This window comes from Panthera tigris, chromosome C1 (assembly GCF_018350195.1).
Source record: "Panthera tigris isolate Pti1 chromosome C1, P.tigris_Pti1_mat1.1, whole genome shotgun sequence".
Classification (NCBI taxonomy): Eukaryota; Metazoa; Chordata; class Mammalia; order Carnivora; family Felidae; genus Panthera; species Panthera tigris.
In genome coordinates, this window is record NC_056667.1 from 210,593,800 (window position 1) to 210,621,669 (window position 27,870).

The 27,870-nt window shown below is 41.8% G+C and overlaps 1 protein-coding gene across 1 annotated transcript in view; it reads left to right on the forward strand.

Annotated features, from left to right (window-relative positions):
- The window catches only part of FBXO36 (F-box protein 36), an 88,272-nt gene that overhangs the window by 34,837 nt on the left and 25,565 nt on the right, over positions 1–27,870 (forward strand). The window contains exon 3 of the mRNA XM_042995570.1: positions 23,375–23,483. Coding sequence (XP_042851504.1) covers positions 23,375–23,483 — 109 coding nt within the window. The remainder of the gene's footprint in view (positions 1–23,374; positions 23,484–27,870) is intronic.

Consider the following 27,870-nt stretch of genomic DNA (forward strand, 5'->3'; position numbering starts at 1 on the left):
TCATAATAAGGATTTCTAGGGGCACCTGGGTGGCTCAGTCGGTTGAGCTTCTGACTTCGGCTCAGGTCATGATCTCGCAGTTCGTGAGTTCGAGCCCCGTGTCAGGCTCTGTGCTGACAGCTCGGAGCCTGGAGCCTGCTCCGGATTCTGTGTCTCCCTCTCTCTGACCCTTTCCTGCTCATGCTCTGTCTCTCTCTGTCTCTCAGAAAATGAATAAACGTTAAAAAAAAAAAAAATTGATAATAAGGATTTCTCAGTTTAGATTTAGATTGCTTGGTATCTCTAGTTTATTCTTTTCTGAGTTTTAAATGAAATACATAAATGCATAATGAGTGTACATAGCAAGGTATGTTTAAACAGAAACAAATTAACATATATACAAATGTTTATGAATATAAATCTATGAATATAAATTCCAATATAAATATTACTTGAATTTTGTATCTTCCAATGTATAGCTTTATGCAGTTTATATCCCACTTAGGGATGACTTCTTTTTTTAAATGTTGTTTTATTTATTTCCAATCTTATCTTTATCATATACAGATATTTTGTCTGTTTTAAAAATTAAAAATATTTTTTTCTTTTCCAACTTTTATTTATTTTTTTTAATTATCTTTTTTAATGTTTTTATTTATTTTTGACAGAGAGATATAGCACAAACAGGGGACGGGCAGAGAGAGAGGGAGACACAGAATCCCAAGCAGGCCCCAGGCTCTGAGCTGTCAGCACAGAACCCACGAACCGTGAGATCATGACCTGAGCTGAAGTTGGATGCTTAACCGAATGAGCCACCCACGTGCCCCTCAAATTTTTATTTAAATTCTAGTTCATTCACAATGACTTCTTTTTTATATATTCTTTTTTAAAAAACGTTTATTTAGTTTGAGAGAGCAAGAGCGCATGAGTGGGGGAGGGGCAAAGAGCGAGAATCCCAAGCAAGCTTCATGCTGTCAGTGGGGCTCACACACAAACCTTGAGACCACGACCTGAGCCAAAATCAAGAGTCTGATGCTTAACAGACTGAGCCATGCAGGTGCCCCAACGATGACCTCCAAAGCCTAAAAACCTTATTGTCATTTTCAACAGTATAGTCTACTCGAAAAACCTCTGACCTCTCTTGATTTGATTTCTGCCATTTCCTGGCTGTGTGGTGTGGGATAAGTCAATGCATTAATTTATTCAATGATTCGTTCAACAAGCACTTATTGGTATCAACTCTGTGGCTTTCACCAAGGGTGCTCTTCAGACTAAAAAAAAAAAGTCTCCAACTAAGACTTGGAGGTTGTTTTGGAGGGTAGTGGCGGTCCCAAAAGATAAACAAATAATTATAGTTCAGATAACTACTGGGCTATTCAGCAGATACCGTGAAGCTTGGGTGGAATTGGAGCCGTAGAAATCCCTTCTGGGATGTGAAGAGGGGATTCTCGGCCATCCTGTGCAAAGACAGGGGGACATTATAAGGCAAGGAATCCTTGGAGAACTTAGCCTTAGAAATATGGGAGGATTCTGAGAAGAGGAGGAATCAAGAGAGGGAATCAAATGCTGCCGAGTATAGTAAAATAAAGATGGGTGTGCCCTTTGATACAAACTTGGGAGGATCCTGGTAACATTTGCAAGATGAATTCAGTGACATGATAGGTGTGAATGGAGAAAGAGGAAATAAGGACAAGGCAAGTGGACAATTTTTCTAAGAAAACTGTTTGTAAAGGGAAGGGTCAGAGGAGGCTCAAACTGTAGGGAAAGCATGCCCAAAGGATTATATGGTTGTTAGAGAGGAGAGGTTTGAATATGTTTAAGGCTAAGAGGAAGAAGCCAATGGAAAAGGAAATGATGGAACAGGAGGAAAGAGACATAGAATAATTGGAGTAACACGAGCTTCCATGTCAGACCGACGTACATCAGATCTTGTTAGCTCTGTGACCTTGGCCCTCTGAATCTCACCTTCCTCAACGGGAAAATGAAAACCTGATATGTGAATGAAGTTTCGTCACTCATTCATCAAATTCACTTTCAAGGCAGATGCTGACCATGCAGAGAAGAGAAGACACTTGTCCTTTGCTTGCTGGGATGTTACAGACTGGTGGATGCAGTTGTGAGGAATAGAAATAAATTAGATATTTAGGAGGTCAAAAATTTTTTTGAAGACTTGGTTATTGTTTGGATCTGGGGGAAGAAAGAAAGCTATACAGTAGACAGTGGGGTGGGCATGTTGAACTATTTGGCTCAGTCATACAGAAGTCCTCATATTCCATGGTTGAGGGCGTTTCTCTCTCTCAGCAGATGTTAACGAGAACACATGTAGCCCCAATTGCCACCGACAGCCAAGTCGTGACCATACGGGAACCAGGCTTTAGCTGAAGCCAATACTGCCTGAGCTTGAGAAAGCAGAGCAATGGAAAAACCTAGATCGCTGATGACGTACTTGAACCACTGATCACACGCCGTGCCTGGGCCTCCCCTCTCTCCAGACTCCATTTCAGCCTGCTAGTCAGGGTTTGCTGTTAAATGTAGCCAAAAGCATCCTAACAGTTATAGGTTGATCTGAGAATAAAGTGAAATATGTACAGCATCTGGTGTTTCAATGAGGTAAATTTAATTTTTGCTAATTATTGCTATTAATTAATTAACATTGTTATTGATTCCCAGGTTCTTGGACAAATGGTAATACCCATAAGTTGGCAAACTTTATACCGGGCCAGATAGGAGATATTTTAGGCACTGTAGGCCACATATGGTGTGTATGGGTATATTCTTCTTTGTGTTTTATTTTTTCTTTTTTAAAAATGTAGGAACCGTTTTTGCTCAAGCTATGGGCATATTTGGCCTATTGGCTGGAATTTGTGGACCCCTAACAATGCCATTCACTGACACAAGAATCCAGGAAGAGGAGGCTTGGAGAAGATACTGAATTCTGTTTTAAATATATTAAGGTAGCATAGCATATCCAGGTAGAGATGCTCATTAGGCTAAGAGATCTGGGCTGGAGATATAAATGGTGAATCATTAGCACATAGATGGTAGAAACCCAGGGAAGAAGTCAGGGATGGATCGATCACCCAGGAAGACTACCAGTAAGATAAGGAAAAAGCTAAGGAAGAACCTACAGAGAGCCCTGAACTCCAGGATTGGAGTGAAGGTCACAGTCCCACATGAGGTTAACCAGGAACTCGACAAGAAGGAGACCAGTCTCTAGTACAGTGGTTTATGTGCTGTGATGGACTTCTGCAAAGGATTCTATAAGCACACACGGAGAGGCATCTGACCAGCCTGAGCTTGAAAAGGGAACTCCAAATGTCATGCGTTAACAGTCTTGTGAGATGCCTGGGAATTAGTCAAGTATCCTAGGCAGAAGGAACAGCCTGTACAAAAGCACAAGGAGAGTAGGAGACAAATACAAGGGCTGGTATGTAGGTAGACTACAATGTAACTTCAGACATAGGCTGGAGAGATAAGGACCGGCCAGATCAGGAATGTTTTATACGCAATGCCAATGCCTTGAGAGGGATGGGGATCCGTGTAAGAGTTTCAGGTAGAGGACTGACACAATCACATTGATGTCTTAGAAGCTTAGAAGCGGCACTCTAGCAGCAGATCTATGAATGATGACTTCTGGGAGGATAGACCGGGGAGGAAGGAGGTGGAGAATGGAAAACCTCTGTACTTGCCCAAGGGGAAAACATTTAAGGTACTTAATCAGTAATGTGCTGGAAAATGTTTTACAGCTAACTGGGGGCGTTGGGGAGGGGAGTGCTGATTTGTGGCAATTGCCAATTTCTGTGTGTAAATATTTCTGTCATGCCGAAACCAAGGCAAGTCATGGGAATATAGAGAAAGGGTGGATTAAGAGATTTAGGAGTTGAATTGAGACTTGGTGACCAATTGAGTGGCGAATGAAGAAGTAGAGGCTCTTTTAGATTTCTTGTTTTCTGAGCTTGTGACTAGGATTGGCATATCACTGAAATAGGGTGAAGAAATAAGCAAATCTATATGGTCTCTCTCCCTCCCCTGCTAGAATGTCAACTCCATGAGCACAGGGACTTTTAATCATTTCTTATGCTGCTCTATCCCTAGCACACAGAACAAGCACATGGCACATGGTTGACAATAAATATTTGTTGAATGAATGAATGAATGAATGTTTCACAATTAAACCACTAAAGAGATCACTGCTGACTTAAGCAGTGTCCTCTAAGCAGTACGGAGCCAGGCTGCAGTGGGCTGAAAAGTGATGGGATGAGGAATTAGAGATAATGCATAGACTACTGTTGAAAAAGGCTTGTCTGAAGAACCGGAGATATGTTGGACAGCAGCCAACTGGAGGAAAATTTACATTACTTTGTCTCAGGAAGAAAGAATCTTAGCATGGAGCTTGAGGACTGGCCCAGGGGAGTAGATCAGAACTCCGAGACCTAGACCTTGCATAAAAATCACAGGCCCAAATAAAAAGATAAGAGCTGAGCCCGCAGGAGAGGGAAGGAGGGAGGGGAGATGTGGGGTGTTAAATAACAAAAATTCAACTGAGTAAATTTTAAAGATCTAATAGACTTTACTAATCAATTCATGCATCAGGCAGCATCCCATCTTGCAAGTAAAGAGGAGGTCCAAGGAGCTCTACAAATGGAAGGATTTTACCGGCAGAAGTGGGGCAAGACAATTAGCAAAAGAAAAGAAAGGATTATTTCAGGCAAGGTCACTTTCCCTAGGGGGAGAGCAGGGGGTCTTATTTGATGGATTATCTCATCCTCCTCTGGAGAGGAGGATGGAGAAGGCCCATGTGACAGGTGACCTCCTTTGTGCTGACCAGAAAATGCCTGACTGACTGGTTAAGGTCACATATCTGGGGGATGTTGAAACTGCAGTTAGGTTAAGTAGTGAGTTCTGTTTGGTGACTTGGCTTGGCCTAAGTGACTCCATTTTGGACCTGTGATTTTCTTTTTTTTCTTTTTTTTTTTTAACGTTTATTTATTTTTGAGACAGAGAGAGACAGAGCATGAACAGGGGAGGGTCAGAGAGAGGGAGACACAGAATCTGAAACAGGCTCCAGGCTCTGAGCTGTCAGCACAGAGCCCGACGCGGGGCTCGAACTCACGGACAGCGAGATCGTGACCTGAGCCGAAGTCGGCCGCTCAACCGACTGAGCCACCCAGGCGCCCCGTGATTTTCTTTTTAACAGGAGATAAGGTGGGTTCTGTCCAAGATCAGAAGTCAGGGAATGGAACCAGAAAAATCTAGATTGTGGATGCTTACGAATGATTTTTGATCGATTCCAATTTAGGTTAAACAGAAAGGACCATGGGTTGCTTGGCCAGCTGTTAAACCTGAGAATGGAAACTTGTATATATTGACAAGAAAACTTGCCAACGTTTGCATTTTGTGGTCATTAATGTAACTCGGGAAAAGAAGTATTTGAATCAACTGTGTTTCATTTAAATCTCTTCAAGAAAATGTTTTTTCTCCCCACGAGAACATTTCATAAATCATTTTAATTACTGTACCTAATATAAATATTTTTAGGCATTATTTTATTTTAAATTATACGTTTAAAAGGTTACGCTATCACACCAGACCGTGGGCCACACAAAACCGGAAATTTGATTGAGGACTTCTTGAATTTTCGTATTGCGTTTTCCCTTCACGCTCGCTTTCCTCCCTTAAGTCAGCTTCATTCAGTGCCTTCGGGGAGTTTCCCAAGATCAGGCTTTGAGATGCAAGGCCCCAGGATTTTAAATTTCAAAAGCCCGAACTGGGTGGGGGTTGGGCGCCTAAAAGTTTTGGCGTGTAAGATTGCTCCTCTCTCTATTCTCTAATCGAGAAAACCTTCCAGGTTGCAGAGGGAAGAGAGGTTCAGGGAGGAGGGAAAGAGGAGTTAGATGCTGCTGGTTCACCTGAAGAGTCCTTGACCATTTCCTTCCAAGGTGGTTTGGGGATGAAGGTCAAAACCCCAGTGGACTCCCCAGGTAGACTGAAGTTCCCAGAGCTGAACAGACCTTCGCCCTTCTCCTCCCCACCAGGTGAGGCAGGTGAATAGGAGTCTGCTAAGGGGTCTCGGGTGCCCTCCTACCCCAGCAGGTGGCCAAAGAAGGCGGTGTCTGGACACTCTTTGTCTCCTGCAGGACTCAGGTGTCACAGGGCACCTCCTTCTGCGGGCCACTAGTGGGAGGAAATGTTGCCAAAAGAGGACCAAGAGGAGACCGCTGCAGCCCTTACCTGTGACCTGTTCCATGATAACCCAGAACTGATGGGATGGAGGGCCTCTCACCCGTTGCTGGCTCGTACGTGGCACAGAGGACTCCCCACTCCTCAGAAACTTGGACTCAGCCTCAGTAGAGAGGAAAGAGGTGCCAAAGGGACTGAGATTAGATTTAGGAAACATGTTTTCTTCGGGTTGGGATGGAGAGAGAAACTTACCAGAAAAATTTTATTTCTTGCACACACGTGTTAAGCCAGTGAGTGTCCTATTTACTACAATATCATAACAATATAGATTCTAAGTAGTTAAAGCCATATATTCATTTTACAAGTCACATAAGTAGTTGTTTTATATTACTTTGTGTTCATATTCTAGCTCTACAGATATGATCTTCTTAAATAAGACTTAGTCACTTTTTATACCGCCCTCTTCCATGAACAAACAGTTGGCCGGCCTCCCTCAGAGGAGGGACACAGTAAATATTTATTTGACTGATAAATGTCTTGACTCGCGTAAATGGATATGTGACCACCACTATAGACCCTTTGAAGATCTGATTCAAATCTCTTGGGAAGTTTGAGCATATATTGAGGGCTAAGTGTTTTCCAGAGAGAATAGAGGACATTTGTTAACCCGGCGGGTCATTTGAATGGCGGACAAATAAGATCTTTTACTAACTGTTAATGATGCAAAGAAAGTGACTGAAACTAAGTCATGAAGAATGAAGAATGAGTTTTTCGGGAGGACAAGGCAGGGGAGGACACTCTAGGCATCGGACATGCGTATGCAAATCCATGGCGGTATAATCCAAACATGGCACTTGCACAGAACTCCCTGGGGTAGTGATGAGAAATGACACTGGCCAGCGAGACGGGATGATGATCATCCGGAGGCCAATTTCTCATTGCGTTTGCTAGCAACTTCCAGGTGGAAGACGCACTCGGCTCCAGACAAGGTCTTCTAAGGGGCTGGCTATTAGAAAGCATCCAGACATGAAAACAAATACGTGAGTGAATATCAAAGCACTTGAAGAACATGTCCATGATTGCTTTTTTGCTCTTCTTCTCCCTTACAATCTGCAATTTAGGAGGAAAGTCCGTTCGATGTAACCCTGGGGTTATGCGATACGATACAGGTAGAATTTGTCTCCAGTGAGCAACTCAGCTTTAGGGTAGGTTGCTGGAAAAGGATTTTCCTTACCAACCTGTTGGTTGGGAAGGGCTACATGGGGCATGTCGGGTGAGAAGCAAAGCAGTTTACTGGCTCCTGTGTCTTACCGCCTGGCTTCGCAAGGGCTCAAATGACACCTGCTCCAATCACCCGATTTAAATGGAACCCCCGTCCCTGCTCAGTACTCCTTGTCTGGCTTTCCTAGTTTGTTTTTCTTCACAGCATTTACCTAATGTTCTAACACACTATGAAATATATTTACTTGTTTTGCTTACTTACCCCATACCCCATAAACGTAAGCTCCACGGGCACAGGGCTTTGTCAGTTTTGCTAGAACAACACAACGCCCTCTGTGCTTGTGGCCTGTGAAGGGAATGAAATGCTATGACATCTCGGCACATCAGTCACACCCCCACCCAGAGTAAGTGAAAGACCCATCCAATGTCACATAGTCATGATTTGCAGATTAACACCTTCAGGTTTATAAACACCACCGCTTCCTTGCATATCGTGGACGTTGAAAAGTTAAGGCTTTTCATCATTCCAATAAGGCAAGATGTTGAACAGATTTAGAGGCTTTGGGGTCAGGCAGACCTGGACTCAAATCCCACTGAGCAGTGAATGAGTTAGAGCCAGTTTTTCATCTGTAAAATGTACAACGGCACTAACCTCCCTTGTTGTAAAGATTAAGTAGGATTAAGTCCAAAGAACACGGCATGTGACTCATGGTGGGCCCTTAAAAACCTGTTATTATTTTATCATAATCATTTTGGGAGCTGTATTAGTCTGCTAGGGCCGCCATAACAAAATACCACAAGTTGGGTGGCTTCAACAACAGAAATTTATTTTCTCATAGTTTTGAAGGGTAGAAGCCCAAGATCAAAGGCTTGGTGGGCTTGGTTTCCCCTGAGGCCTCTCTCCTGGGCTTGCAATGGCCACCTTCTCACTGTGGCCCCTTGTGGTCTTTCTTCTGAAAGTGCACATCCCCATTGTCTCTTCCTCTTCTCATAAGGATGTCAGTCATGGGACACCTGGGTGGCTCAGTCAGTTAAGCGTCCGACTCTTGATTTCAGCTCAGGTCATAATCAGTTCATGAGTTGGAGCCCCGTGTCGGGCTCTGTGCTGACAGCATGGAGCCTGCTTGGGATTTTCTGTCTCCCTTTCTCTCTTTCTCTCTCCCTGATCCTCCCCAATTGTGCTCTCTCTCTCTCTCTCTCTCTCTCTCAAAATAAATAAACATTAAAAATATATATATATCAATCATATTGGATTAGGACCCACTCATAAGATCTCATTTACCTGTTTAACCTTTACCCTTTCAAAGGCCCTGTCCCCAAATACAACTACACTGGGGGTTAGGGCTGCAGCATAGGAATATCAGAGGGACACAATTCAGTCCATAACAGAAGGTGAGGAAGGTTTGCACAAAGTACCTCCAGTTTTGATATATTTAATAATTAAATTCTATTTAATTCCCAGAAACACACGTACTTTAGTGGGTCTTTTTTGACTCGCAGATAGGGGCTGAGAAGGGAATAGATGGAAATATTCAGTAGCAGGTGTTCATCTTACAAACAAGAAGAAAGAAACCATAAGGAAGAGGGAAACACGACATGTGGAGAGAGCCTGAGAGGGGGCACACAAGTAAAACCAGGAAGTGGCCCCTTCCCGAGTGGTTGGACCCTACCTGGGGCTGCATTTGCAGAAGCAGTAATATCGAATGGGTGAGGAACAAGAGGAAATACAGTTAGTAGCTGCTGTTGACAGAGAGGTGAGAGAGAGAGAAAGAGAGAAGGAGACTGTGTTTCTGATAAGGAAATGTTTATCTCATCAAGAGAGAAACTGTCAGTTTGTCTGGGTCCATACTGTTCCATCATTCCGTGCCAGGGAATTAGGCACATGTACCGCTAACTAGACCTCCAGGAAACTTGGGGAAATTTTAAGTTTTCTGCCAGTAGATCACTATCTTGTTACCAGAAGGAAAAGCAAAAGCATCTTCGAGTTGTAAATAGTAATTTTTATGGAGAAGCAGGTTGTGAGTTAGCGGCATGTGCATCCCGAGACGGGCTCCGTGAAGCGGGGCCGTAGACACCTGGGCCTTCTACCTGCTCGGTCACTTTTCCTGCCCTTATCCGGGAAGGTTTTGGAGAGATTCTATTCTTTTTTCTGGGCATTGTTCCAGAAGATAATATTGTGCTAATACAAAGGTTAAAAAAAAAAAAAAAAAAAAGTAATTGCAGCTGTGTTCAGACCTTCTTCTTCTTCTTTTTTTTTTTTTTTTGCTTTGATCTTACTGTTTATAGAGTACTTTGGATTTCTTTGAGATTTTTAGCACGCCCATCTGGCAAACACACTTACTGTTTTGGGGTCAGGCCTCTGCAAAGCGTGTGTTAGAACTGGCTGGCGTGGCCCTGCCTCACACTGTCTTTCTGCGCTTGGGGACCAGCCCACCATCTCCAGCCTGAGAAAACTGCGGGTTTCATCAAGTTCTCCGACGAGCGCTGCAAGAGAGGATCTGCGCTGCTTCTAAACCTGGGGAGCTGCGTCTGTGTTTTTAACCTCTTATGGAAACACATTCCAGCGATGATTTTATAGGATCGAAACACAAAACCGTATCTGGTGCTCTGCTGAGCACATTTACATGTACCGTTTCATTTTAACCCTCCCAGAAGTTGTGATGGATATGAGCAAGCAGGCAGAGACTATGAGACCTGCCCAAGGTCACCCTGGTACTAAATCTCAGCACTGGAATGTCCCTCTGGGTCCAAAATAGCTGCTTGAACACCCTTGAAACCCCATTTGTGCCTTCACAGTGTAGGACCACCGTCAGTCAGTGACGTCCCATCCACTTTGCTGTGACATGTTTTATCCTCTTATTGCCGCCTTTTTTTTTTTTAATTAAGTAATTTCTAAGACCAATGTGGGGTTTGAACTCATGACCTCGAGATCAAGAGTCACATGCTCTACCAACTGAGCCAGCCAGGTTCCCTATCCTCTTACTGCTTATATGACTTGTTCTTCCGGTATCATAAGTATGTGCGATTTTGCCCCTGTTTTCTTTTGGAAAGATTTTTATCATTAGCCTGTGTAGTTTTCTTGCATATCCTCCTTCTTTTGTGCAAAATCTTGTGGAAGTTTTGCTTTCAGAAAATCTTCCTAATGTTGTATAGTTTCTGGGGTATAAATGCCCACGTTTTTATGCATGGTAAGGAGAAAATTACAGTCGTCATGAATTCTGTAGGACCTCCAATTTGCTTTATTGTAATAGAATGTTTTTCTAGAAAGAATATTGCTTAAAGCTGCATTTCTGGATCTCACAACTTAGGAGGAGGAAACAAAACTAATAGCTACAACCTCTATAGTGAGTTATCAAGTTAAAATAATAGCTTCTAATGAGTCAGAATCTGGAATTCTGATTCCAGGATTTCAGTGTGAAAATAAGGATGATATTAAAAACATGTATAATCAAAAAATAAATCCAGAGAACACACTAGTGGTTGCCAGAGGGGAAGAGGGTGAAGGGATGGGTGAAACAGGTGAAGGGGATTAAGAGGTAAAAAAAACTTCCAGTATTGGTGCGCCTGGGTGACTCAGTCAGTTAAGTGCCTGACTCTTGATTTCAGCTCACGGTTTTGTGGGTTCAAGCCCCACATTGGGCTCTGTGCTGACAGTGCAGAGCCTGCTTGGGATTCTCCCTCTGTCTGTCTCTCTGCCCCTCCCCCACAGCGCTGTCTTTGTCTCTCTCTAAATAAATAAATAAACTTAAAAAAATAATAATAAAAAGAAAAATACGTCCAGTATTAAAATAAATGAGTCACAGAGATGAAAAGCACAGCATAGGGAATATAGTCAATAATATTGAAATATCGTTGCATGGTGACAGATGGTAACAGCACTCGATGAGCATTGCATAACGTACAAAATTGTGCTGTGTTTTGCACCTAAAACTGATATAACATTGGATGTCAACTGCCTTTCAATAATAAATAATAATAAAAAGCATGCATAATCATGCTCAGTGTGATACTATCCTTGGTCCCTGTACCATTTTCTAAATGAAAATGGTATTTAAAAAAATTTTTTTTCATGGTTTTTTTTTTTTTAAGTTTTTTTTTATGTTTATTTATTTCTGAGACAGAGAGAGACAGAGCATGAGTGGGGGAGACACAGAATCAGAAGCAGGCTCCAGACTCTGAGCTGTCAGCACAGAGCCTGACGCGAGGCTCGAACTCACAAACTGTGAGATCATGACCTGAGCCGAAGTCGGTTGCTCAACCGACTGAGCCACCCAGGCGCCCCAATGTTTATTTATTTTTGAGAGAGAGAGAGAGAGCTTGAGCAGGAGAGGCAGAGAGAGGGAGACACCCCGCTTATCAAGGTACGATTTAAAAAAAAAATTTTAAGTGTATTTATTTTGAGAGAGACAGAGTGAATGGGGGAAGAGTAGAGAGAGGGGGTGCGAGACAGAGAATTCCAAGGAGGCTCCACGCTGCCAGTGCAGAGCCCAATGCGGGGCTCAAACCCGCAAAACTGTAAGATCATGACCTGAGCCAAAACCAAGAGTCAGACGCTTAACCAGCTGAGCCACCCAGGCGCCCCAATGTATGCTTTTAATATAGTAAAAATCACCCTGTATAGGTTTCATGAGCTTGACAAGTGCAATACCAGTGCCATAGTAAAGATAGAGAATATCTTTATCAACCCAAGATTTCCCTCATGTCCCTTTCTGGTCACATTCCCCTCTCCCATCCCCATCCCTTTAGTACCACTCATCTGATTTCTGTTTTGCCTTTTCCAACATGTCCTAAATGGGATTAGACAGTCTGTAGCCTTTTATGTCCAGCTTCTTTCACTTAACATAATTCTTTTGAGATTCAACCATGTGATTGCACATATCAGCAGTTCCTTTTATTGCTGAGTAATATTTAGTCATATGGATGTATTTATCTATCATAAAATGATAGATAGTTTGGTTGTTTCCAAGTTAGAGCTGTTACAGATAAAGTTGCTTTAAACATTTCCATGTTTCCAAGTTTTTTATATTTATAGAGTCATATTTATCAATCTTCTCTTTCCTGACTTTTGGGTTTTTAAAATTTTTATTTATTTTTAATTTTTTTAAATGTTTATTTTTGAGAGAGAGAGAGAGAGAGAGACACACACACACAGAATGAGCAGAGGAGGGGCAGAGAGAGGGAGACAGAATCCCAAGCAGGCTCAAGGCTCTGAGCTGTCAGCACAGAATCCCATGCGGGTCTCAAACCCATGAGCTGTGAAATCTTGACCTGAGCCGAAGTCAGATGCTTAACCAACTGAGCCACCCAGGCGCCCCTGGTTTTTGGGTTTTTAACATAGTTGGAAAGATAATAAAGAAATTTACCAGGTTTCCTTTTAGTACTTTTATGGTCTCATTTTTAGCATGTAGATCTTTGATCTGTTTGGAGTTTATCTTGGTCGTTAGGCATAAATCAATTTTTTTTTTTTTTCTCCAAATGGCCACTCAGTTGTCCCCAGATTCCTAAATCAATCTTTTTAATCTGATTTAGGAAACTGTTTTATAATTATTTGTAATTATTTGTAATTTATAATTTAATACAAATATTTTAATTTATTACAGTTATTTGTGTTTATCACTGCTATTCAATTAAAGCTAAAAATTAAGAACCTATTTTTCTTTAAAATTTATTTATTTATAATCTCTACACCCAATGTGGGGCTTGAACTCACAACCCTGAGATTAAGAGTCGCAAGTTCCACCAACTGAGCCAGCCAGATGCCCTTAAAACCTATTTTTCTTTAAACTTTCAAATACAAACCTAGTAAATTCAAATATAAATCAAGTAATTATGAATGAAAATTAAAAACACTGAGTTCCATTATCCTTTGATAAACATTTAATGAGGTACTTACAGTTAACAAATTATAATCTCTTAAACTTTTAAGCACTATTTACAAACTTAATCAGATTATCATAGAAATTATTAATTAAAGCCATGGAACTTATATATTTAACAAAATTAAATTCTCTTAAATGTAAATACCATTTGCAACTTAATTAAATCATCTTAAGCATTTCAAACTATACCACACATTTAATGTCTTTTATTTTCTCAAGCATTTCTAAATTCTAAAGAGACATAATTACAAATCTAACAAAATCAAACCAAGTGTTTGAAAAACTGTAATGAAACAAATGTAAAAATATAGATCAAACTCTTTTAAACTTTTTGGATATCTTAAAATCATTATAAACTTAATAGATATTCCTAAGTTTAAATATTGACTACCAACTCAATCTTATATTATCCTATGTGTTTAAATTAAATTAAGAAATATATATATCAGATTCTCTGTAGCATTGTAAACATCTTAAGAATACACTAAGTACAGCTTCTAGTTAAAAAACTATTATATACCTTCCCTCCCTCGGGCAACACCACTAAAATGACGATTACAGGGTTTTCCTAAAGCATAAACCCACAAAGACAAAGAGAATAGGAAAGGCAACAATTTTGCGTGCTAGAAGTTGGATGACCTACTAGAAGCTGATTTAACAGCCCTGACAAAGCTAAAATCTAAGCTCGTGGTGGGCAAGTGGGGAAGCCATCAGATTTGTGCCCCAGAGTCTCAGAGCAGCAAAGCTCAAGAATGGGTAGGAGTGGGTTTTGTTTTTTTTTAATGTTTATTTATTTTTGACAGAGAGAGAGACAGAGCATGAGCAGGGGAAGGGCAGAGAGAGAGGGAGACACAGAATCCGAAGCAGGCTCTAGGCTCTGAGCTGTCAGCACAGAGCCCGACACAGGGCTCGAACTCATAGACCTCGAGATCATGACCTGAGCCGAAGTCGGACGCTCAACCGGCTGAGCCACCCAGGTGTCCCAGGAGTGGGTTCTTTTGAAAGCAAGGGTAAAGAAGGACCTGGCAACAGTAGGAATGATTGGAATTCTGTTTGAGATGTTACAACCACCTTCTTCATATCCTCCCCTCCTCTGCACAACCAACAACAGTTTTGCTTCACCCCCCAGAAGACTGGAAGTTTGGTCTCTGTAGGAGTATGTATATATGTATGTACTCCGGAGGAGTATGTATGGCCTCAGGCCCCCAGGCCACTGGGACAGAGGGACTCAGTGTTAAATATGGCAAGAGATTAAATGAAAATCCAAATACTGATTTAGGAGACTCACTCTGACTCTCCCAAGGCTAGGAGGGAAAAAACTAGAAGATTCTTCCCTGGAGAATCAGACCAGGCCAAGTAACGAGATCAAAAGGTATTAATAGTCAGGATCCTCTAACCAGAGAGCCCCAGCAGGTCACCCTATAAAGAAGTCTTCCTCTGAACAAGCCCTGCTCAAATGCCAGAACTTCCGATCAGCTTCCTAGCACCCCACTCCTGAATACCCATGCGCATCTAAGAATTATCAGGCTTTTGAGGAAAGGCAAATCAAATCATCAATACCACCATGAACAACAAAATCCAGGAAATATAATTTTGGAAAAAGTAAAGAATGCACACAGACAGAGCAAAATACTTATCAGTAATGTTCTCAGCAGGATAAGAAGAGGTTTTGTATCCATGAAACAAGAATAGAACACAATAAAAAAAGTAACGTTCAGAAAAAGTTAAACACCTTTTAGAAAATAAAAAATATGATAGGAAAAAAATGAAAAACTCAACAGAAGGGTTGGAATATAAAATTGAGGAAATCTCCTAGAGAAAAAGAACCAAAGATAAGAGATGGAAAACAGGGAAAAAATAAAAGAATTAGATCAGGACATCCAATACCTGAAAAAAAGGAATTCCTGAGAAACATTGTACAAAAAAATGTCCTAAACCTGAAGTGTACCCAAATTAAAAGCTCTGAGTGCCCTACATAATGAATGATTAAAGATTCATATCAGTGATCTCAAGCAAGGTCCACTGAGGAGACAGAAACCATACTGTTATTTTACCAAGGACAATTTATAATAAAGAATTGTTAATGAATAGAAGATGGTTAACAACTTAAAAGGAGCAAAAGGGGGCAAAAACCCGTGCACAAATGTTTACAGAAACTTTATCCTTAAGAGCCAGAAACTGAAAACAACTCAGAAGCCCAAGCATGAGAGCAGCAGCTTGGAAGAAAATCCAGAAGCTACAAGGAAGTAGGGGTGAATCTGAGACGTTTACAGCCCTCCCAAAGTAGAAATCAAAAGGAAGCCGGCTCTACAGAACTGCAAAGCCAGCTGAAGAGTTCAGTACTGTATTGCTGTTATCACCATGTTCTTGATGTCATGGAGGACAATATTCTGAGTCAGACGTTGAAACTCTCATTCAAAGAATGATCCAGAAGACTCAGATTCTGAATACGGGGGAGTTTCAGGAATACCTTCATTTGTTTATTCCACTTCTATTTTCCTTTTTTAAGTATACACACGGGCAATATAACTTTATTATATTTAGCAAAATACAGAGACCCCTGGGTGGTTCAGTTGGTTAAGCGACCGACTCTAGATTTCAGCTCAGGTCATGATGTCATGGTTCATGAGATCGAGCCCCACATCAGGCACTGTGCTGCCAGTGCGGAGCCTGCTTGGGATTCTCTCTCTCCCTCTGTCTCTTCCTCTCCCCTGCTTATGTGCCTGCATTCTCTCTTTTTCTCTCTCAAAAATAAATATTTAAAAAATTAATAAAAATAAAAATTAAAAAAATACATATATTGTGTCAATATAATCTATAAAATTAATGAAGTAATTCAAATGCTAAGAAAAACATAATAAAGTACATGTCTAGTGAAGAACAAAAGAGACTTTCAATAAATATAAGTGATTAAAAAAACATTGTACTTCGATTTTTTTGGACAGAGCTATTTCTACATGACACATAAAATAATACCGTGGCATACAATGGCTGGTGTATTCGATCTGATGAAATATGGTATTATTTCACATAAACACATCCAACGGAAAAGAGGTTCCCAACACAGTGACAGTGCTCTGGCTCCTCCTCTCCACAACTTATTGCTTCTGTGTCCTCCAGGTGACCGCTGTCATCTCAACCTGGCTCCCCTCTTAGTCACAAAATGGCTACAGTAACTCCAGCAGTCACATCAAAGCACAACGGCCGGTGTCCAAAAAGGGGATGTGTTTCTCTGTATAAGTGATAAAATCTTCTGGAAGCTTCTGCTGACTTCTGGTGTCTCATTGGCCAAAATTTTATCACATGCCCATGCCCATACCAATCACTGGTGAGGGTATGGAGGGAACTACCGGAAATGACTTAGACCAATCATGTCCTGCCTTCTGGAGCTAGAGATGAGGCCTGCAATCTGTGCGTAAGCTATGCAGAAGAGAGAGTTTGCTGGACAAATCAGGGCTCCTCTAGAAAAGGCAGGTGGGTGGCAACCAACAAAGACTGCTATCAATTCCTAATCACATTCATCGTGTTTGAAATTTACTACTTAAAAAAATTTCAATGTTTATTTTTGAAAGAGACACACACACACACACACACACACACACACACACACACACACAGAGCAAGTGGGGGAGGGGCAGAGATAGAGGGAGACGCAGAATCCCAAGCAGGCTCCAGGCTCTGAGCTGTCAGCACAGAGCCCGATGCAGAGCTTGAATTCACCAACCGTGATGTGACCTGAGCTGAAGTCTGGTGCTTAACAGACTGAGCCACCCAGGTGCCCCTGAAATTTACTAATTTGATTCTCCAAGGGCAACTTCATTTGTGAATTCTTGAAGGAAAGAACTATTTCAACACAATCCTTGTTAATTTCAGTTTATTCCATTCTTATTTCAACCTCAGACTCATCTCCATTTTAAATAATGTTGCTTTTATTCCTAAGGTTTTAATTCCTAGTGATTACTACCATCCCAGAGTGAAAATTTGGATGGCTGAAAATCTAAGTTTTGCTGTGTTTATACAAATTGAACCAAACATAGAGAGAGGAACACATATTTGATGTTGTAAATTTGCACCAAAAACATATCGGAATTATGGGCTATTTTAAATAAGGTGAAATAAAATAAATTATCTTCATAGTTCATCTAAAAAAATAACACCTTTCTACCTTTTGGAAAACCAGTGCTTTGTGAGTTTTTGAGTGGTATCGAAAGGTAAAGTTACATGCGGAGTTTACCTAGCAGTCCTAACTTCTCCATTTCTCAGTAGGCTGTTCAGATAACAAAATCCTTCTTCACCTAATAACAGATCTGATTCCCAAGCTCTCCATGACACAGAATCTCAAACCCCACTCTGTGAAATCCCCTAATTATACATGATGTCCAAAGCGGGGAGAAACTTGATCTGTTAGAACAACAATAGTCTGCAAGACAAAGCAGAGACAGCCGTGTGCTCACTTACAAAACTATTTCCTAGACAGACGCTGAGAAAGATTTGGAATCTCCCACTGGCTGTGTGGTATCTGGCAAGTTACTCTAACCCTTCCTAAGTAACTTTGTTTTTAACTAGATAGATGACAGATAGATGATTCTTCTTAATTATGCTGTTGAAGAACTACAGCAAAGAGCATGCAATTCTTAATGATTACTGAAGATTAAAAAAAAAAAATCGAACATCAGGTCAGAGTGAAAACTGAAATAAATTATGTCTTGTGAAGAATCCGATCAGGAAAGCAAACCTCGCTGCATAAGAGCGAATATTGTTAGCTAGCTGATGAGAAAGATGTTTGGGATTTGGGGCTGAGTTGGTTTTTATGGATATGAAGGACTGGCCAGCAGGTGAACAAGAGGAGAAGGGAGAAAGAGGCAAGGACCCACCTCTATGGGGCACACTCCATATCTGGCATCGGGCTGGGGGCTTTGGATTTCTCCCGTGTCATCCCTCCAAGAGTCATCATCATTATTTCCATTTTGGAGATGAGGAAACCGAGGCCAAAAAAGATGAAGACATTTGCCCAAGGTATCTGATAGAAAACAAGGTTTCAACCCAGACCTATCCAATCGCAGAGTCTCTGCTTTTCTCCCATTAGTAGGATTTCTCAACCAGTATAGTTGTGGGAGCACAGTCTCAACCCTGGGGGAGGGCGGGGGTGTGCATTGTCCAAATATACTCAGATGCTGAGATGCCCAGCTGGGCCCACTTTTTTTCCCGTGTCCCCTCAAGGGCTGCTTAGTGAGTTGCTGTCCCAGTGGTGGAAAGGACCTAATGTTTAGGGGCCTTCACCAGATGAACGACACATGCCTCCTCATCTTGCCTTCGTAACCGGTGAAGGAGAGATGCCAGGGGGTTAATGAGAAATCTTTGACCTCTCTTTTCAAAGTAAGCTCAGGGGCACGTGGGTGGCTCCGTCGGTTGAGCGTCCGACTCTTGATTTCAGCTCAGGTCATGATCTCGCGGTTCATGAGATCATGACAGGCTCACAGTGCAGAGCCTGCTTGGGGTTCTCTCTCTCCCTCTCTCTGCCCTGTCCCCCCTGCTTTCCCTCTCTCTCAAAATAAATAAGCATTAAAACAACAACGACAACAAAGTAAGCTCAATGTCCAAGTTTATTACAAAGATATACTGGAAATATATAGAAGTCTAAAAATATGCTATATATAAATTAAAATGTTAAAGAATTCTGCCAGCGATCACGTGTTTTCTACTAAGATATCACATCCTGGTGCGTATCCTCTGAGGAGGCTGCCTGCCCATCCTTCCTGGAGCGGGTATGAGGCCCGGTATGAGAAGTAGACGGGGCGACACCAGAAGATTCCCCGAGCCCAGAAACAGATGCGAGTTATCTCAGCTGTCCACGGTGGATTTCTCCATTCATAAAAAGACAGTCGTGTACTGCTCACAGGCAGTCGGGAGATTCGCGGGACCTGGGGAGAGGACAGTGAAGCCCATGTGACAGCCACATCTCAACTTGCAAAAACCAGCGTAAGCCCCTCAGCAGCTTTTCTTGCATGTTCGTTAACAAAACATGCACGGTTAATAAGAACAAGATGCTTAAAACAATATTTATAGGCTTGAACATTTTCAAAATAGAGTTAAATACGTGACAATAGCTATGTATGAATATATGAGCTGAAATGAGCTGATGAGCTAATGTCTAGCTAATAAGTAGCAATCAGTTCACAAATATTTGGGGATACCTCATAGCTCCGCTCCCTTCAAACTCCATCTGGCATGTTATATTTGCTCCCACTCTGATGTTCCTTCCCTCTGCATGTATAAATACTTTCCTTTCAATATTTGGATTAGTGGTGTGTACACTTGTGAGCCTTTTAACAAATCATCATTAGCATTGTTCTGTGTTATTTTTTCACATAATATTTTATTGGCTGTGAAATATTCCATCATCTAAATGTGCCATCATTATTTAATTAGTCCCAGCTGGCAAACCCTCAGGTCAGTTCTGATTTTTCATTGTCGTAATTAACCTATGGCAAACACATGGAAAATGCTATACACATTTTCTGGCAAATTCCTCAGGATAACTTCTTTTTTTTAAAAAAAGTTATTTATTTATTTTGAGAGCGAGAGAGAGAGAGAGAGAGAGAGAGAGAGAGAGAGGCAGGGAGGGCAGAGAGAGGGGGAAAGAGAGAGAATCTCAAGCAGGCTCCACACTGTCAATGCAGAGCCCAATGTGGGACTCAGGCTCAAGAACCATGAGATCATGACCTGAGCCAAAATCAAGACTTGGACACTTAATCAACCGAGCCACCCAGGTGCCCCAACAAAGGACACGTTCTTAACAAGTAGAATGTTTGGGTCAAAAGGCATGAATGGCCTTTTGATAGGTATTTGCCAAACCAATTCACGCCTCTCTCAATGATTATTAAGGGCTTTATTCTTCCTTTGTCGCTTAAAAAAAGAAAAAAGGAAAGGAAAGGAAAGGAAAGGAAAGGAAAGGAAAGGAAAGGAAAGGAAAGGAAAGGAAAGGAAACCTTTACCAATCTGAAAGACAATAAGTGATAGAAAATATCTACCATAATTTTCTGTTTTAATAAGTACAACATTTGGAACATAAGCGAGTCTTGACAAAGCTAAGTAGTGATTCTGAATATTAGCTTTTTATGTACTGCCCTGTAGAGATGACCCAATGACTGTAGGATAAAGGTCATACTTGAAGAAAGCTTCGGGCCTCAGAACAAACCCTATGTTTATGAGTTCGAAGGGAGGAGGCTTGGACTCTGGGTCTAGCCAGTCGTCTTTCTTTAGGCTAGTGTTACATTCTCAGTAATTTACTTCAGATACGTCAGAAGAGCCATAGGATGCTGATCTGTGTGCAAGTTGACTTGAGTTTGTGCCCTGAGGCTTCTCCCTCTAGAGGCCATTATTGGCAAGCACTTCAAATGTGGTCTTCTAAATCAGTACCAGAGGGTTGATGAATTAGTATACTGAATGTTGGAAATAATTTTTCACTGATGAAACAAATGAGTAACAAGCAAGATATGAGGCTGACAAATAAGATTGAACAAGTGTCTCTCTGCCTTTCGTAATGTTTTGTTATCGGGGCGCCTGGGTGGCTCCGTCGATTAAGCGTCTGACTTCGGCTCAGGTCATGATCTTTCGGTTCGGTGAGTTCGAGTCCTGCGTGGGGTCTCTGTGCTGACAGCTCAGATCCTGGAGCCTGCTTCGGATTCTGTGGCTTTACCTCTCTCTCTGCCCCTCCCCCACTTGTGCTCTGTCTCTCTTGCTCTCAAAAATAAATAACACATAAAAAAAATAAGTAAATGTTTTGTTATTTATTTATTTTACTTTAATTCCGGAGCAGTTAACACACACTGTTATATTCATAGCAGGAGTACAATATAGCGATTCAACAACTCTGTACATCTCTCCGCCTTTTTTCGAACAATGTTAAGAAGTAAGCTTGGTCGTATAACATTGCTGAAGTAGTGACTGGTCTTGAACTCCATCTGTTCCCGAATCATCCACCTAACTAAGTGATCTGGCTAGAACTGTGGCTGATTATGTCATTGTAACATAGGTGTGCTTGTAGCAGAGAGAAACTTTCCCGTGAAGGTTCCCACACAGTGCCCCAGTGGTTGGCGAGGACGGGACTCCACTGACCTTCCAGAGACGTTGGACTTTTGTGCCTGCTTGGTGACATGGCAGAATTCAATCTGAGACTCGCTTTCCTTGTAACATACCTCCTGGTGGTGTGGCCACAGGGAGAGACAACCCACCACTTCTTTTTTTTTTTTTTCTTAATGTTTATTTATTTTTGAGAGAGAGAGAGAGACGGAGAACAAGCAGGGGAGGGGCAGAGAGAGACAGAGTCACAGAATCTGAAACAGGCTCCAGGCTCTGAGCCGTCAGCCCGGAGCCGCCGCGGGGCTCAAACTCACCAGCTGCGAGTTCATGACCTGAGCTGAAGTCAGACGCTTAACCCACTGAGCCACCCAGGCGCCCCAAGACTTTAGAGTTTTGTAACATACACATTCTTTCCCCCTTATCTATAGCAATCAGCACAACATCCAAATGAACAGTAACCCTTTAAAGGACCTACCTTCTGTTGGGCAGGGTGCTAGGTAAGGTGGTGTAGCACATCTCCATGTTCCTGAGAGATAGCAGTTATCCTTCAGATATCAGGGAAGGGGAGACAGGTGGGAGATGAGCCTCAGGAGATGATAGGACGCAGGGAGGCAGCTCTAGAAGGAGAGGAAAGCTGGCTGAAGCCCAGGCCTGTAAGCAAGGGGGCAAGGAGTAAGAAGCAAGAAGATCTGGCAGTTCAAAGGCTGGGGGTGGGGGTGGTGGGGTGGTTCCAGAACAACCAAGAAGGGCCAAAGAACTGGTAGGGATGTGAGTTCTCTAGGAACTCTTCGTGAGTGTCTTTTGCTCACAGTGGCCCAAAAAAGATACACCAAGACTTGTGAGGACCCCAGGGAGCAATGGGTGGGTGGGGATAGGGGAGAGGAAATAAATAAAGGGAGGCCCCATAGCAAGCTTCACCTGCTTTAGCGATTTTGCCTTGGGCAGAGTCTTCCTGACCTCACTTTTAACCTCACAGTGGCAATGCTAGGGAGAGAGGAAGCCAAACAGTTTCTCCGTACTGTCTCCTAACCCATCTCTTCCCCCAAAGCCCTCATCTAAGTGTAGAAAGAAGCTGGTTTGTTTGGTGGAAGTTTTATGATCTCAATTAACTACCGAGTTCCATGACAGGTTGAAAAACGTGAGATAAATTGAATAAGCTTCACGGGGCTCCTCATTAGGGCCAAGGGCTGACACTGCCATGAAATCAACATAGAACTTAGGTGCGGTTGGTAACCAGGGAAATGAGGTTTGCTTCAAACAAACCACCATGCTCGTAGAAGACAAATGGACTATGGGCAGATCCATTACCAAGAAGTGTCCTGGTTACGTAATGACACTTAACACACATCAAACAAAGCACAATGGTGCTTTCCTCAGCCCTGGCCGTGTAACTGTCCTTTCTCTATGAGTAAAATATCCACTCATCCCGTCTGCCCCGTAGACAGGAAGGGAGGCAGAGAGTGGAGCGGAGCAATTACTTTGGAACCGGCTCCCCAAGTTAGAGAGTCTCTACTCAGAGATCCTCAAGAGACAGATAGCCATCTGGGTCTGTGTGGTTTAACATCCACTGACTTGATAGATTTTTCTTTTTTAATTTTTTTAATGTTTATTTTTGAGAGAGCGTGAGCAGGGTAGGGGCAGGGAGAGAAGAAGACACAGAATCCGAAGCAGGCTCCAGGCTCTAAGCTGCCAGCACAGAGCCGGAAGTGAGGCTCGAACTCACGAACTGTGAGGTCATGACCTGAGCCGAAGTTGGACGCTTAACCGACTGAGCCCCCCCCCAGCGCCCCGACTTGATAGATTTTTAAGATGCCTTCCAGCACTTTGATTTTGTGACCCTGATCTCTAAGGGAAATGTGAGATGCACAGACCTCCTTTCTAATTTGATGTGATGCTAGATTGCAAAGTCATAGTTGATGTTGGACACACAGCCTTATGTGCCTACTGCCACGAGTTTTCAAAATCCCAGACCGAAGTGTGGCTGTTGGTATTGAGATCAGCTTTAATTTCTCTCCCCTTCTATCCAATCACAGGTAATCTTTAGATGGTGGAAGATCTCTCTGAGGAGTGAGTATCGATCAGCAAAGCCTGGAGAAGCAAAAGACACTCACGAAGAGTTCCTAGAGAACTCCCACCTCCAAGGTCAGAAAGGGAGCACATTACATATACTTACTGCTAAGTTCTCTTTACAATAGTGATAGATTTTCTTGCAGAAATATCCAACATATCATCATTTGAACTATTGATATGTAATTATGTACTTAAAGACAGAAAATTGTAGGGGCGCCTGGGTGGCGCAGTCGGTTAAGCGTCCGACTTCAGCCAGGTCACGATCTCGCGGTCCGTGAGTTCGAGCCCCGCATCAGGCTCTGGGCTGATGGCTCGGAGCCTGGAGCCTGTTTCCGATTCTGTGTCTCCCTCTCTCTCTCTGCCCCTCCCCCGTTCATGCTCTGTCTCTCTCTGTCCCAAAAATAAATAAAAAACGTTGAAAAAAAAAAAAAAGACAGAAAATTGTTAACATACCCTGAAATTTCTCTTGGGAAAAATCTCCCAAGTGTTTAAGGTTCTATAGGTTAACGTGTTCATTCCACTAATAATCTCAAGTTGCGTAAATGTAATTTTTTGCTGTAGCATTTAATTATAATAGGTTTCCTTTAGTTAAAAATGAATTAAAAGCTTATGTGAAAATGTAATCAAATTCTCAAATCCTTGAACGCTTATGCATTTTGCATTTAAAATTGCTACCATTTTTTTCATTTTTCAGTTTTATTTTTTTTACATTTTTATTAATGATTTATTTTTTAATTTGCATCCAGGTTAGTTAGCATATGGTGCAACAATGGTTTTAGGAGTAGATTCCTTAATGCCTCTTACCTATTTAGCCCATCCCCCCTCCTACAACCCCTCTAGCAACCCTCTGTTTGTTCTCTATGTTTAAGAGTCTCTCCTGTTTTGTCCCCCTCCCTGTTTTTATATTATTTTTGCTTCCTTTCTGTTATGTTCATCTGTTTTGTCTCTTAAAGTCCTCATATGAGTGAAGTCATATGATAGTTGTCTTTCTCTAATTTCGCTTAGCATAATACCCTCTAGTTCCATCCACGTAGTTGCAAATGGCAAGATTTCAATCTTTTTGATTGCCGAGTAATACTCCATCATATATATATATATACCACACCTTCTTTATCCATTCATCCATTGATGGACATTTGGGCTCTTTCCATACTTCGTCTATCGTCGATAGTGCTGCTATAAACATTGAGGTGTATGTGCCCCTTCGAAACAGCACACCTGTATCTCCTGCTACCATTTTTTTAAATATCAAAGTTTGCTTCAAGAAATAACCTTGGGGTGCCTGGGTGGCTCAGTCAGTTGAGTGTCCAGCTTCGGCTCAGGTGATGATCTCACAGCCCTTGAATTTGAGCCCTGCGTTGGGCTCACTGCTGTCAGTGCAGAGCCTTCTTTGGATCCTCTGTCTCCCTCTCTCTCTGCCCCCCCCCCAATAAATAAACATTAAAAAAAGAAAAGAAAAGAAAAAGAAATAGCCTTAATTAGGTAGCATGTAGACTAAATAGAAATTGCCCTGAGTTTCCCCTTTGCTTTTTTGCTTTTCACAGTATGAAAATTTCAAATACAAATCAAACAATGGTTTTTAACAAACTCTCATGTACCCATAACCTGGCTTCAATAATACTCAAAATATAGCCAAACCTCTACACAAAGCCACTGTTCCCACTGAATTCGTTTGCAGCAAATCTCAATTGTTACATCATTTTATCCCAAACTACTTGAGTATGTGTCTTTAAAAAGGATTCCTTTTAACTAAACTCCCTAATAATAATTTACTTTAATTATAAAAATTTAAAGCTAGAAGGCATTATAGAGATTTTTATTTCATTAGAAGTTAATATCAAGGACCTTTTAACATATGCATTCTCATTTTATTGTTACAATATCCTTGTGAAATCACGAGCATTATCCCATTTCACAGACGAGACTCAGAATGCTATGGTTTTCCAGGGCTTCACAGCTAACCTCAGACATTGCCAGAACTAAGCACTGAGAGCCAAAAAATCAAGTATATTAATCTTATTTTTAAAGACACCTTCTGGGTGGATCTTTGATAATCAACCCTCTCAAAGATATTCTATATTTAAATTATAGCGTGTAATAATTGTTGTTTTAGACAGAGAGTAGGTTTTGTTTTGTTTTGTTTCATTAAATCTTTGAAAGTCTGGATTGATTGCCTTCAATTTCTGATATTGCATACATCTTTCTTTGTTAACCTCTTTACAGCGGGTATTTATAAAATGCATTAGTGGTTTAAAAAGAATCATGTTGGGGAAAGACTGTCCACTTTTTTTTTTTTAATTTCTTTCTTTTTTTAATGTTAATTTATTTTTGAGAGAGAGAGAGACAGAGCATGAGCAGGGGAGGAGAAGCAAGAGAGAGGGAGACACAGAATCCGAAGTAGGCTCCAGACTCTGAGCTGTCAGCACAGAGACTGACGCGGGTCTGGAACTTGCTAACTGTGAGATTATGACCTGAGCCGAAGTCAGCTGCTTAACCAACTGAGCCACCCAGGTGCCCCCCGCCAGACTAGTAATTTTAAGATGGTTTTTCAAGCTCAGGGACCATGTCTTATTAATCATTACCTTTTCTTTTTTACATTAAAAAAAAAGTATTTTTGAGAGAGAGAGAGACAGAGCATGAGCAGGGGAGGGGCAGAAAGAGAGGGAGACAGAATCTGAAGCAGGCTCTAGGCTCTGAGCTATCAGCACAGAGCCCAATGCAGGGCTCGAACCCACGAACCATGAGATCATGACTTGAGGTGAAGTTGGACACTTAACTGACTGAGCCACTAGGTGCTCTGAAAATCTGTTTCCTTTCCCCTTCCAGCTTCTAGAGGCACCTACATTCCATGGTTTCTGGCCTCTTCTTCCATCTTCAAAGCCAGTGATGGCCTGTCCAATCTTTCTTGCTCTGACACTCCTTCAGTGGTCACATGTCCTCCTCTGCTGACTCTACCCCTCCTGCCTCCCTCCTTCCTTCCTAAGGACCTTCGTGATTGAATTGGGTCCACCCAGTTGATCTGTGAGATAGGTGATCTCCCCATCTCAAGACCTTTTTTTAATTTTTTCATTATTACTATTATTATGTTTATTTATTTTGAGAGAGAGAGAGAGAGACAGAGTGTGAGTGGGGGAGGGGCAGAGAGAGAGAGAGGGAGACACAGAATCCGAAGCAGGCTCCAGGCTCTGAGCTATCAGCACTGAGCCCAACTTGGGGCTGGAACCCAAAAGCCAAGAGATCATGACCTGAGCCAAAGTCGGACACCCAACTGACTGAGCCACCCAGGCATCCCTCTCAAGATCTTTAATCACACCTGCAGAGGCCCTTTTGCCATATAAGGTCACATATTCACAGCTTCTGGAGATGAGGATACAGGGCACCTTTGGCAGGGCCATTATGCTGCCTACCACAGTGATATGTGTCACAATCTAAATTGCAAAATAAAAAACATTGCTGAACCCCCCCCCCCCCCGATTTGCATTTATTTTTTAATTTTTTTAAGTAGTCTCTACACCCAACAGGGGGCTGGAACTCATGACCCCAAGATCAAGAGTCTGGTTTCCTACTAACTGAGCCAGCCAGCCGCTCCTAGATTTCCATCTTTAAAGGACAAAATTCACAAGTTTATTATTTAAAAAGTCATTCATGGGGGAACCTGGGTGATTCAGTTGGTTCAGCATCCAACCTGATTTTGGCTCAGGTCATGATCCCAGGGTTGTGGGATCGAGCCCCTAGTCCAGCTCTGTGCTGAGCTTGGAGCTTGCTTAAGATTTTGTCTTTCGGTCTACCCTCCCCCACCCCCCACCCCCACTCAGGGGGTTTAGTCTCTTTGGATATCAGTTTCCTCAACTGTTGATAATGGAAATAATAAAAGCATTTCACGCATAGGGTCCTTATGAGGAGTAATTGAATGAAGTGCTTAGAATTTGCCGAACACATACCAACTGGCTATCACAGTTTTTAAAATTTGACAAGTGAAAATTCCTTCTCTCTTCCTCCAGGCTCTGTTCCCCTGAGGTAACTACTATAAATAACTTCATTCTTTGCATTTGAATTCTTTCTGCTTGGGATTGTGTGTGTGTTTGTTTGCAGAAATAGAATCTTTCATTCCTTAATTTGTTTTTGCACTGATTATATTGTGAACATTTTTCCGTGAGCATACGTAAAGAAGTACCTTGTCCTTTTCCAAGACTGTATGGTATTTTATTGTAGAAACATACACTCCTCAATTGATGGGCATTTTCAAAAGCCTTTGGGCACATTCTGGGACGTATTTATCTTTGAACACTTACGTGAGAACTCCTGGAATTACTGGAACTAAAGAAATGTACATTATAATTTTGATAGAGTATTTTGAGTATTTTTTAAAATTTTATTTTAATGTTTATTTATTTATTTTTGAAAGAGAGAGAGAGAGAGAGAGAGAGAGACAGAGAGAGACAGACCATGAGCAGGGGAG